This window comes from Labeo rohita, chromosome 1, assembly GCF_022985175.1.
Source record: "Labeo rohita strain BAU-BD-2019 chromosome 1, IGBB_LRoh.1.0, whole genome shotgun sequence".
NCBI lineage: Eukaryota > Metazoa > Chordata > Actinopteri > Cypriniformes > Cyprinidae > Labeo > Labeo rohita.
Window position 1 is genome coordinate 36,594,966 of NC_066869.1, and position 13,342 is coordinate 36,608,307.

General features: G+C 32.6%; 1 protein-coding gene across 1 annotated transcript; it reads left to right on the top strand.

Annotated features, from left to right (window-relative positions):
* Positions 1-966: 966 nt before the first annotated feature.
* On the top strand, positions 967-8,691 carry lap3 (leucine aminopeptidase 3). Its single transcript, XM_051106946.1, has 13 exons — positions 967-1,159; positions 1,267-1,382; positions 1,468-1,522; positions 1,628-1,733; positions 3,816-3,975; positions 4,095-4,259; positions 4,353-4,511; positions 4,594-4,718; positions 4,792-4,880; positions 6,158-6,260; positions 6,344-6,423; positions 6,526-6,638; positions 7,957-8,691. The coding sequence occupies exons 1-13, from the start codon at positions 1,064-1,066 to the stop codon at positions 8,141-8,143; spliced, it is 1,554 nt and encodes a 517-aa protein (XP_050962903.1). The 5' UTR covers positions 967-1,063; the 3' UTR covers positions 8,144-8,691.
* The last annotated feature ends 4,651 nt before the right edge of the window (positions 8,692-13,342 follow it).

The window sequence follows — 13,342 nt, forward strand, 5'->3', positions numbered from 1 at the left end:
AAATAGTGTGCAAAAAAGAAGCGCACTTCTTGCAAATGCTAAAAACTGGTGCAAGTGGTCTGTGCTATATGCATATTCATCGTGCACTATTTGAATGATTTTTACGTTATTTTATTTCAGTGCTAGCTTTTATATCCTTTGTCTTTTTATTACCATCAGTTTACAAACTCAAGTGGGGAACAATAATATGCATACGAAAATAATTGAATGCTTTCAAACGAATAATCGCATCCGAAATGAAAGTTTTTGTTTGCATATGTGTGTATATACTGTGTATATTTATATTTTAGTAAATATAAATACACATAGTATATATTTTGTAAGTGTTTACATGTATTTACATGCATATATTTATATCCATATAATATATACTATATATTTTTCTTAAATAAAAACATGCATGTGTGTATTTACAGCACATAATACATATACAAAGTGCACACACATATATTATGTAAACAAAAACTCTTATTTTGCATGCGATTAATCGTGATTAATCGTTTGACAGCACTAGAAAATATAAACTTTTCCCATAATATACATAAACCAGATTGTTTGCACATATTTAGTCAAGTGATGTTAGGTTTTTGTAAATTGTTATTTAGAATGTAAACTTTTTTTTTTTTTTTTTTTTTGGCCATAAATATAAAATGAACACAACTATTTTTAATGTTTTTAACATAATTTAACCATTAAAACATGTAAAAGTTAGAACATGTTTTTTAACTTTTTTTTAGAAGTTTTATAATTTGATCTGCAACATACAGATTGTTGTTAATGTTAAATAGAAATACGTTTGGTTGAATTTAATTAAACGTACGATGATCTCGTCCTTACACAAATGTTTTGTTTTTAAATATTTATCATTACAGAAGGCAAATCAGTTTCCAAGGTCCTTTAATGAGTAAATTTAGGACTTTTATTTTGGAATAAAATGTCGTCTTTTGTTGACGTCAGTATCTGCGACTATTTGGGATTTTCAACCTTCTAATGTCACGTGTAAAGCTTTGTAAGAAGTATCTCCTGAATCACAGTTGAGTTTGTTTTTATAAATTTAGGGACAATGTTGATACCATTCAGAAGGGCTTTGCTTACCGCAATCCGACAACACAATTGTAGACTTTTTTCGGACTCTAATGTCACTTCCAGTACAAGAAAGGTAGGTTTCATAATTATGCCAATCAGCTAAATGTCTCTCTCTACATACAGGTCACTAACAAGCGATTTGGTTTGTTTTTAATGTTATGTCTGAATGGGTTTATTTAGGGTTTAGTTCTTGGCGTGTATGAAAAACAGTCAGACAATGACGGGATACATTTCACGGAGGCTGCAGCGGAATTTGACAGGTCTATCTCAGGAAAACTGTCAGAGATGCTGTCGATGTAAGTCACTGATTTGACTTTTGCATCTTTACTGGATTGTCTTGGACAATCCATTCTTTCATTCTTCCTCCTCTCTGTTCTACAGATCTGGACCTCCCCTGAAAAAAGGCAAAAGCAGGATCTTCTATGGTTTACATCAGGTAAGAACAGATCTCTACACGATCTTGGCTTGATGACAATCATTTATATTATTAATAATCAATTATACATCAATAAATTCTTACAAAAGTCCTTTTCTTGTGAAGGATTTCCCTAGTGTAATTGTGGTTGGTCTTGGTAAGAGCGGCACAGGTGTGTGTGGAAAAGAAAACTGGGACAACTGTAAGGAAAACATCCGTGCAGCTGTGTCAGGTAAATGTCATTGTCCTCTTCAGGTAAATCTGATGAAAACTTAACAAGAACATGTCAGAGTATTATTTCACCCCAAAATCAAAAGATACTAGATTTTTGCTTAAAATAAAGAATGAATGACCTTTGAAGGTTGTTCATTCTGCTTTGTATGTTTCCAAAAAAAATAAATAAATGCTATAATGCGTAATGTAATTGTATGGAAGCCCATTTCTGCCACTGAATAAAACTAAAAAAGGTAACTGTGACTTTTTATTTCACAATTCTGACTTTTAGTCTTCCAATTGAGATATAAACTCACACTTTTTTTAAACAGAAATGCAAGTTTATATAATATACTGTATCAGTGTTTTCCCCCCCTCAGAACTGGACTTTATAACTCGCAATTGTGAGTTTATATCTCTCAATTCTGTCAGAATTGTGAAATATAAACTTACAATTGGAAGAAAAAAAAGTCAGAATTGTGAGTTTTTGTCTCCATAGTTCTGACTTTATTTCTTGCAGTTGCAAGTTATATCTTGCAATTCTGACTTTTAAACTCACAATTCTGACTTTATATCACTCAAATCTGAAAAAAAAGAGAATTATGAGATCTTGTATTTCTGACTTTATAACTCCCAGTTGCGAGTTTATAACTCACAATTCTGAGAAAAAAGTTAGAATTGTAATTTTGTGGAACTACAAGTCAAAAGTTTTTTTTTTTTTTTTTTTTTTTTTTGAAGGTTTTGAAGATTTTTTTTTTTTTTTTTAAAGAAGTCTCTTCTGCTCACCAAGCCTGAATTTATTTGATTTAAAATACAGCAAAAGCAGTAATACTGTGAAATAATTGTACTAAAATAACTGCTTTCTATTTTAATATAATTTAAAATGTAATTTATTCATTATCAAAGCTAAATTTTCAGCATCATTACTTCAGTCTTCAGTGTTACATGATCCTTCAGAAATCAGTCTAATATGCTGTTTTGCTGTTTTAGAAACATTTTATTATTATTATTATTATTATTATTATTATTATTATTATTATTAGCAATATTTAAAACATGATTTTTTTTTTTCAGGATTCTTTGATGAATAGAAAGATCCAAAGATCGGCATTTATCTAAAAAATCTAAAGTTTTGTAACATTATACACTATACCGTTCAAAAGCTTGAAATCAGTATTATTTTTTTGGGGGGGGTTATATAAATTAATACTTTTATTTAGCGAGAATGCTTTAAATTGAACAAAAGTGATGATAAAGACATTTATAATGTTACAAAGGATTTAGATTTTAAAGAAATGCTGTTCTTCTGGACTTTCTAGTCATCAAAGAAACCTGAAAAATTTTACACAGCTGTTTTCAACATTATAATAATAGTAAATGTTTTCTGAGCAGCAAATCAGTATATTAGAATGGTTTCTGAAGGACCATGTGACTGGAGTAATGATGCTAAAATTTCCGTTTTGAAATCACAGGAATCAGTAATTTTAAAATAGGGCTGTCAACGATTAATCGCGATTAATCGCATACAAAATAAAAGTTTGAGTTTGCCTAATATATGTGTGTGTACTGTGTATAATTATTATGTATATATAAATACAAACACATTCATGTATATATTTAAGAAATATTTTCAAGCATATATATTTATTATAATTTTTATAATTTTATGTTACATATAAACAAAATCACTTTGTATATTAATAACATATTTGTCATATATATACGCATTAATTTGTGTATATTTATATATGCATAATAATTACACACAGTACACACACATATATTAGGCAAACTTAAACTTTTATTTTGTATGCGATTAATCACGATTAATCATTGACAGCCCTATTTATATATATATATATATATATATATAAAAATTGAAAACAGTTATTTTAAATGGTAAAAATATTTCAGATGTTTATTTTTTTTTGCTGTACTTTAGATCAAATAAATGCAGAAGAGACATCTTTTAAAAAAAAAATCTTACTGTTCAAAAACTTTTGACTGGTAGTGTATATGTGTCAATTTCATTCAATTAGTTTTCACAGTACATGTGTTGAAATTGAAAACAATTGATTTTTGTTTTCCTGTGTTTGTACAGCGGGCTGCAGGCAGCTTCAGGATCTGGAGGTTGCTCATGTCCAGGTGGACCCTTGTGGAGATGGGCAGTCAGCAGCAGAGGGCGCTATGCTAGGGCTTTTTGAGTATGATGAGCTCAAAACCAAAAAGAAAGTCCGTGTCACAACCCAGCCATATGGGAGGTATATAAAACACAGATGTTTAAATATTAGTGTATTCTTAGGAAATTTATTGGATGATTTGTAAGAATTCATCCTAAGAATTCTGGCTCATTATTGTCTTCTTCCTTGTTTCTTTGTAGTGTGGATTCAGCAGCATGGCAGAAAGGTGTTCTGTATGGGGACGGGCAGAACCTGGCCAGACAACTAATGGAAGCTCCAGCCAATCACATTACTCCCACAGTGTTTGCAAACACTATAGAGCAGAAACTCTCACCTTTTGCTCACAAAGTGGCTGTGCACAAGAGGTAGTGTCAAAGTTCATTAAAATTAGTCATCTTTTTCAGTAATGATGAAGCAACACAGCACATTTCTGTGTTTGTTTCTCTCTCATCTTTAAGGCCCCAGTCTTGGATTGAAAGTGAGCAAATGGAGGCTTTTCTAAGCGTGTCTAAAGGCTCAGAGGAGCCCCCTATCTTTCTTGAGCTGCATTACAAAGGCAGTTTAGACTCTGCACAGCCTCCTCTTGTGCTGGTGGGAAAAGGAATCACCTTTGACAGGTAGCTATATCTGGACAGAACCTAAAAACATCAGTAATTGTGAATTTCGAATCAAATAATTAGTAGGTCTGTCTCATTCCAGTGGTGGAATCTCTTTGAAGCCGTCTTCAGGCATGGATGCCATGAGAGCAGATATGGGTGGAGCAGCCACTGTGTGTTCCTCTATCGTGACGGCAGCCGCTCTGAAACTCCCGATCAATATCATCGGTCTGTCCACTACACTAGACACTGTCCACTAGAACCATTAGCACACAAACTAACCTTGTGCTTCTTAATTCAGGTTTGGCACCACTCTGTGAAAACATGCCTAGTGGAAAAGCAAACAAACCGGGTGATGTTGTCCGTGCCAAAAATGGCAAAACCATTCAGGTATTCTCCTCTTGTACATATCACATCGATATGCACACAGATGCATTACTGTCTGACAAGTTATAAGTCTTTAAAAGGGTGTCTGCCAAAAATTGTTATATCTCAATCAGATTAAAACTAAAATATGCTACAAACAAAAATACAATAGTAAGTTATTGTTAAAGTTAAGTAAGATATAAATAAAGTACCTCTTAATTGATGTAAAAAAACCCAACAAAACAGTAATATAGTGAATTATTAGTAGAGTTTAAAATAACTTTTTCTAATTTAAATTAGTAAATTAATTAAATTAAATATTTTTTAAGAAATATAATTTATTTCTGTGATGGCAAAGTTGAATTTTGAAGTAAAATCAGAATTTGATCCTTCAGAAATCATTATGATATACAGATTTAGTGCTAAAATTTTTTTTTTTTTTGTTATTATTAATGTTGACGTAAGTTAATGATTAATGTTTTTGAGGAAATCATGATACATTTTTGATTAATTGAAAGTTTAAAATAACAGTATTTTTTTAATATAAAATATTTTTGTAAAAATGTAAAAGTTTTTACTGCTATATTTTCTCAGCGTCCTTGCTGAGAAGGAAAGGTTCTTTAAAAATAAGACAGTATATTTATTATGTAGACTTATATGACCCTGGAACACAAAACTAGTCATAATTTATACAACAACTGAAAGCTGAATAAATAAGCTTTCTATTGATGTACGGTTTGTTAGGAAATTACAATATTTGGCAGAGATAGAACTATTTTAAAACCTGGAATCTGAGGGTGCAAAAAAATCTAAATATTGAAAAAAATTAAAGGTAAAGTTATCCAAATGAAATTCTTAGCAATGCATATTACTAATCAATAATTAAGTGATATATTTGCAGTAGAAAATTTACAATATATCTTCATTGAACATGATTTTTACATAATATCCTAATGATTTTTGGCATAAAAGAAAAATCTATACATTTGACCCATGCAGTGTATTTTTGGCTAATGTTACAAATATACCTGTGACTACTTAAGACTGGTTTTGTGGTCCAGGGTCACATATATAAAGATCCATATTAAATAACAATCATATTGGCATAGTTTATTTTTTTATAGTCTTCAAATTAAATGCCATCAGAGAGCAGTTCTGCAAAATGAATAAATATTATATAATTGAAAATTGAGAATTTGATGGTGTTCAAATTCAAGTTTCTGCTCAAATGCCTGTGGAACCTTCCTAATAGATATGCTCAGCACAAATAATAATTCGAGAAAACATTTTTTCTTCGGTAGGTTGACAACACTGATGCGGAGGGTAGACTGATTTTGGCTGATGCTCTGTGTTATGCTCACAGTTTCAAGCCCAGAGCCATAATCAATGCGGCTACGCTTACAGGTACCCAACATACAAGCTGTGTTGATGCTTTCAAGTAAACACAGACTAGATATTAATAATTTCTCTCTTTGTTCCTCTGCCAGGTGCCATGGATGTGGCCTTAGGTTCTGCTGCTACAGGCGTGTTTACTAACTCTGATTGGCTGTGGGACCGGCTGCATAAGGTAATGAGCAACGTCATTCTCATCTTGATTGTCAGAATGACTTGAATGCCATTCTTCATTGATGTTCTTTTATATTGTTATATGATTTGCGTATCCTCCTAGGCAAGCATTGTTACTGGTGACAGGGTGTGGAGGATGCCACTGTTTCAGCACTACACCAAACAAATAACAGAGAGCGCACTGGCAGATCTGAACAACGTTGGAAAATACAGCCGGTACATATGCACACTCACACTTCTTTTTTTGTTTTAATTTTATGTGTTCTTTTCCTCAACTGGTGACGTACTAGTGATAGCAGGTAGCAGGTCATGAAGGCAGGAGTGTTATTTGTGAACTAAATGCTTTTGAGATTATTATTATTTTTTTTTTTTAAACTAGGGCTGCCCCCTAATAATCGACTAACCATTAGTTGACAAGAAGAGGCTTGGTCGACCAAAATTTGATTACTTGCCTAGTCACAGAAAAAAAATCCACAGGAAGTGGCTAAGTCATGTGGACCATGACAGACCGATCATTAACAGCTGGTCTATGTGGTAATATAGTACATTCATCAACCTCAAATATGGCTTTTTATCTGAAATATGTAAGTAGTAGCAACTTTACATGGCCACTCAATCTAATGTTAACCTAGAAAAATGTGTGCCATTGAAGTGCGGAGTGTGGAATCTAAATAGTAGCGCACTTACTGCATGACAAATGGAGGCGCTGATGCGGTCACTTGCTCTTAAAATACTCCATCATTTTTGGTCATACAAATAAAAGTAATAAATCTTTCTAATCTGTAAAGACTCTACGTTTATTTGTGTGCACTCAGAATAACAATGAAACGTTGCACTTTTGTAAAATAATGAAAGCAAACAGGATGTGTTTTCTGCCGTCTCAGTCTCTGTGAACTTGAAACTTCGAAACTCTGTGTATAGCCTACTTGTCTCACAGACATGAAAAATATAGGCTGTATATAGTGAGTGAAATGCCTACTTTTAAATGAACCAATTCAAATAGAAAACAATATTCTCAGATTATATAATCCGTATGAAACATGCACACAGGCACATCACTACTGCTTAGATGATGAGTCAGTGTCGCTGACTTCATCTCTTAAGCTGAAAACAAAACAGCACTAGTTTATCAGTAAATTATTAAAACGTTAATGTAGTCTCCTTGCTGTTTTACCTGAAACATTCATAATTATTATATTGCCGGTGCACTGTGGCAAGCTTTTTTGTGTGCGCTTGAGCACCCAGTAGGCTATGTAGGTAACTAAAGGCTCATTATTATGATTTATATGGTTTATTAAACGTGCAACTAATAGTCAAATAATCCTTAAAATGAATGACTCTACTATGAACGACTTTAGTCGAGGGCAGCCCTAAAAAAAAAAGTATTTGAAAAGAAAATGCCAACATGTCCAAATTTTTTTCATACATTATATACAGTTTTTAGTGCATATGGCAGAATTTTTTTTCTATAATCTGTAGTAATTACTATGGTTGTTTTTGGTTGCATTGACACAACCGGTCTGTAACCTCACAGTTCAGGTGGCGCCTGCACTGCCGCAGCCTTCCTGAAAGAGTTTGTGACAGCTGATCATTGGGCTCATCTTGACATTGCCGGAGTCATGACCAATAAGGATGAAGTCCCATACCTGAGAAAAGGAATGTCTGGAAGACCTACACGTACGTTGGTGGAATTCGCTGCTGGTTTGGCCTCTGAACCCTAACGTGATGATTGTGACCTCTGACCTGGCTGCTTCAGAAGTATATCCATGATGATCAGTGTTCAGAATGATAGTCTGTGGTTTTATAATTACGGTTGCTGCTGAAATTAGCAGATACTTAGCAACAAGTGATCATGATTGTTGAGGAGTTTAAGGCACATGAAGAAACTTTTAGTATCATGAACAGAAAAGAATATCTAATGAAAAGTGCTGACAAGCACTGGTAGAACCTGCCACACTGTTGCTAAAATCTAACAACTGAAACTAGAGAATGAAAGAACAGTTTGCTGGACTCCCTTTTAATATGGTATTGAATAAAAAGTGACACAGGGTTCACTTTTCAAATTCTGCATATTTGTGTAAAAAGATTACATGGTTACCAGTATTATACCATGTATAAATACACAAAATACAAGGTCAAAAAAGAAATGTGGTAATAAAGAGTGTGATAAATGTCACTGTGAAAGACTGGTGTGTTGGCATTGAGTCCGGATGCGGTGTTCAAGAAACATAAGTTGTATTGTTTAAATAAACGACAGATATTTTCATCAGTTTGATCTTTCGTTTATGCTTAAAAATTAAAATGATACTTTACCCCAAAATTTAAATTTTGTCATTAATTACTCATCATCATGTTGTTCCAAACCCGTAAGACCTTTGCTTTTCTTCAGAACACAAATATAGATATTTTTGATGAAATCCGAGAGCTTTCTGGCCCTGCATAGACAGCAATGCAACTACCACGTTCAAGGCCTAAAAAGGTAGTAATGACATTAAAAAAGTCTGTGTGACATCAGTAAATAATGACTTTTTTTCAGTAAAATCTCTCTATTCTGTGTCAGTCTTCACGTGTTTGTGAGAATGCCACATATGCATGTGGTGCTGCTGACATAGAACATGGATGTGTTGCCATGTTAATATTAAAAATTAACTTACAACTTTAAAAGTATAATTATTTCATGATTTGCTCACAGTCATGTCATTCCAAACATGTATGACTGACTTCTGTGAAATACGAAATAAGATATGTCGAAGAATGTTGGTTACCAAACAGTTTTGGTTACTATGACTTCTGTTTTCTGGATTCAAAAACATTTTCTCACAAGTAAGAAAGTCAGAACAGTTCAGAATGACAACGATATTGGAGTTTAAATTTTGGGATGAACTGTCCTTTTAAAGGGGTCATTGGATGCTAAGTTCACTTTTACATGTTGTTTGAACATTAATGTATGTTGGCAGTGCATGTACAAATCTACCCTATAATAAAAATCCATGCAGTGAAAAATGGGCATCCGATGACCCCTTTAAATGGTGCTTACTAGTATATTCCCAACCATGTTTAAAGATTGACTGTATGTGTCCTATGCAGAGGTAATGTTTGAGAAGAAAAACATCTGTGCAAAGACCATTCATGTGATTTAGGTCATTATGGAGCAACTTTTGAACTCAGTAACTGGAACTTGAAAAGTATGAAAAGTAAGTAGCTCTGTACGCCACTAGATGGCTTTGTGAAAGTGAATGGAGGACGAGGAGAGAGCATGTGTTATCTCAGAATGTTCAGTGTTGTGTCAGCTGGGTCTGTGCACTCATTTACACACAAAACAGGGCATTTTACTGGAATGAAACCCTCTCACACCATGCCTCTTTGTGTGTTTCTAACTTCATTCTAGCTATCCTCCGGGGACACAGTTGCTAAAGATGTCTCCAGAAGTTACGAAATCTCACAGAAACTAATTTTTATCACTTTCTCAAAGATAAAAGTAAATGTGTCAAAATAAAGTGGAATTAAAACAGTTTTGTTTTAGAATTTTAGTTTGGATTTGTTTGTAGTAATTCTAATTTAAACAAGGTTTAACAAGAGTTTCAAAGATGTTAGATCGGACGTGGTGCTGTAAGCTGATGTGGAATTTGTGCAATAAACTTAATCTGAAAAGCGGGTCGAGATGGAGAGAAGAACGATTGTTCTAACAGCGCAGAGGTTTAAGCACGCGCGCCCTGCTTTCATCCCACAATCCCCCCACACACGCACAACCCAAATATCCCCTTTACACACATACACCATCCTTACCTATGTATTCTAATGAACAGCACTGCATTAGTAACCTTTTTTCTTCATAATAGAAATTAGATTAAGTAATTTATTTTTTAGACAGTATTGTTTGTTTTACCACACGATTAATTGTAAGGTTACTGTTTAGACAGTACTGTCAGTTACATTAAAATAACTAAGTAAAAAAATATTGACAATTACATCTATTTTATTTATTATTATAAGGTTTTTTTTACAGGCAGTATTGCCTATTAATTTACATCTTTTTTACTATGAGTTCACTTGTAAATGTACTTTTTAGACGCAGTATTGATGATTACATTACAAGTTTACTTGTAAATGTAACTTTTAGACACAGTATTGCAGATTACTTTACAAGATTACTTAGTTTGCTTTAGATGCAGTATTGCAGTGGATGTTACATCTCTTTTACATATAAGTTTACTTTTTACATGCAGTATTGCAGAATATGTTACAAGTGTACCTGTAAGTTTACTTTTTAGATGCAATGTTGCAAATTACATTACAAGTTTACCTGTAAATTAGCTTTATATGCAGTATTGCAGTGGATGTTACATCTATTTTACTACAAGTTTACTTGTAAGTTTACTTTTTAGATGCAGTATTACTGATGATGTTACATCTATTTTACTGTAAGTTTACTTGTCTGTTTACTTTTTAGATACAGTATTGCAGATTACAAGTTTACTTGTAAATTAGCTTTATATGCAGTATTGAAGTGGATGTTACATCTATTTTACTACAAGTTTACTTGTAAGTTTCCTTTTTAGATGCAATATTGCAAATTACATTACAAGTTTACTTGTAAATTTGTTTGCAGTGTTGCAGTGGATGTTACATCTGTTACTACAAGTTTACTTTTTAGATGCAGTATTGCAGATAATGTTACATCTATTTCACTGCAAGTTTACTTGTAAGGGTACTTTTGAGATGCAGTATTATGGATGAAGTCACATTTATTTTATTACAAGTTCACTTGTAAATTTAATTTTTAGACAGTTTTGCAGATTACAAGAGTACTTGAAAGTTTGCTTTAGATGCAGTATTTAAGTGGATGTTACATCTATTTTACTACAAGTTTACTTTTTACATGTAGTGTTGCAGAATATGTTACAAGTTTACTTGTAAGTTTGATTTAGAGATAGTATTGCAGATGATGTTACATCTATTTTACTACAAGTTTACTTGAAAGTTTACATTTTAGATACAGTATTGCAGATGATGTTACATCTATTTTATTACAAGTTGACTTGTAAGTTTACTTTTTAGATGCAGTGTTGCAGATGATGTTACATCTATTTTGTTACAAGTTTATTTGTAAGTTTACTTTTTAGATGCAGTATTTGCAGATGATGTTACATCTATTTTATTACAAGTTTACTTGAAAGTTTACATTTTAGATACAGTATTGCAGATGATGTTACATCTATTTTATTACAAGTTGACTTGTAAGTTTACTTTTTAGATGCAGTGTTGCAGATGATGTTACATCTATTTTGTTACAAGTTTATTTGTAAGTTTACTTTTTAGATGCAGTATTTGCAGATGATGTTACATCTATTTTATTACAAGTTGACTTGTAAGTTTACTTTTTAGATGCAGTATTGCAGTGGATGTTACATCTATTTTACAATTTACTTGTAAGTTTACTTTTTAGATGCAGTGTTGCAGATAATGTTACATCTATTTTACAACAAGTAAGTTTACAGACTTCATATAGTCAGAGAGGTGTGAGGTTTGTAGATGGGGATGAATCTTTATTAGATGAGTTGTGAAGATGTCATAATTTTTTGATTAGGAATTGAGACTCTCAGTGATGTGCCTGTCTCGGGATTTGATGAGATTTGTGTAAGGCTGAGACAAAGAGGGAGAACAGCTTTGATAACAGTACTCTTCAGAAGTGCAGCCTAAGTACAAGGTCACCCTCATACAGTCAAAATATTCTCTTTGGTACTTTGTTCATTTTTTCCCACTTTTGAAAGATGATATCCACCTCACAAATCTTTGGCAACATGTTAAAACTCTTTTAATAATGTGTATTTGGAAACTGCGCAGTGATGAGGACTGAAAAAAAAAAATGTGTATTCATTTAACAGACACTCTATCTAATATTTCTAAAATCTAAATATCTTGTTTTTTTTCTAAACAGCAATGATATTAAGTAGGAAAAAATTAAGACTTTGCTAAAGTATCCTGACTTTTAATTCTTTTTTTCCTATGGAGAAAAACACCCTATAACTTCACGTGAGATTTCTGCAATGTCATAAATTTGCTTAGCTGACACAAGATCCCAGTTTCTGCTTTCAAAAGCTAGAGGTTTCAGTATAAATATAAAATTCTTTAAAAAAAACAAACAAACAAACAAAAAAACAACAACATAAAAATAGACATAAATAAATAAAAATAGAACATATAAAATAAAATGATAACATTTTAGGAGTTTTTCAAAAACATAGAAAAACGCTTACTGACCCATACGTTTGAACGGTAGAGTAACTGAAACTTAAATGAAAACTTAAATTAAAGTTGAGCTACCAAAGCACATCCTCTGAGCAATAAATATTTCTTCTGGGTGTGTGTATGTGTTTTGGGTTGAGGGGGTGGTGTATGTATGTTTTGGGCCTGCAAATGACCTATTGTGTGTATGTTTTTGGTCTTACTGTTAATGAATGAGTGTGTGTGTGGGAGAAAGTGTGTGATTGTACTCCCCCTCTTCAGGCAGGAGTGTGATTGGCTTTAAACAGATTAACATTCTAACGGTCAGAGTCTCAAATCCACCCAGTAACACAGAACAAAAACTGCTCATTAAAACATACTGACCCTACCACATGTTCTCTCTCTCCTTTTCCTTTTAATATTTCATTTCTTTACCTCTCCACCTGTCTTTCTGAATTTCTGTTCAGAAATTGTTCTATTGTGAATTCAGTAAAGTATATCTAACTTACCAGTTTGGCTCAGTTGCATGCACACCCCCTTTTTGTAAGTTTTGTAATTCAACTTTAACTTTCACTTCATATTAAATAAAAGTCCAATATTAGACTAACGTGTCTGAATCTGAATTGTAACTTATTGTAACGTAAGTTACAATAAGGTAAAATGTTAAAACAAAAAATTCTTTTTCGTGATGATTT

What these genes read in the sequence shown, in the direction of transcription:
- lap3 (XM_051106946.1), top strand. Translation starts at nt 1,064, where the DNA reads ATGTTGATACCATTCAGAAGGGCTTTGCTTACCGCAATCCGACAACAC. An exon ending in TCTTCTATGGTTTACATCAG is followed by an intron (nt 1,523 to 1,627) that starts GTAAGAACAGAT and finishes TTTCTTGTGAAG; the next exon opens with GATTTCCCTAGTGTAATTGT. An exon ending in CAATGCGGCTACGCTTACAG is followed by an intron (nt 6,261 to 6,343) that starts GTACCCAACATA and finishes TTCCTCTGCCAG; the next exon opens with GTGCCATGGATGTGGCCTTA.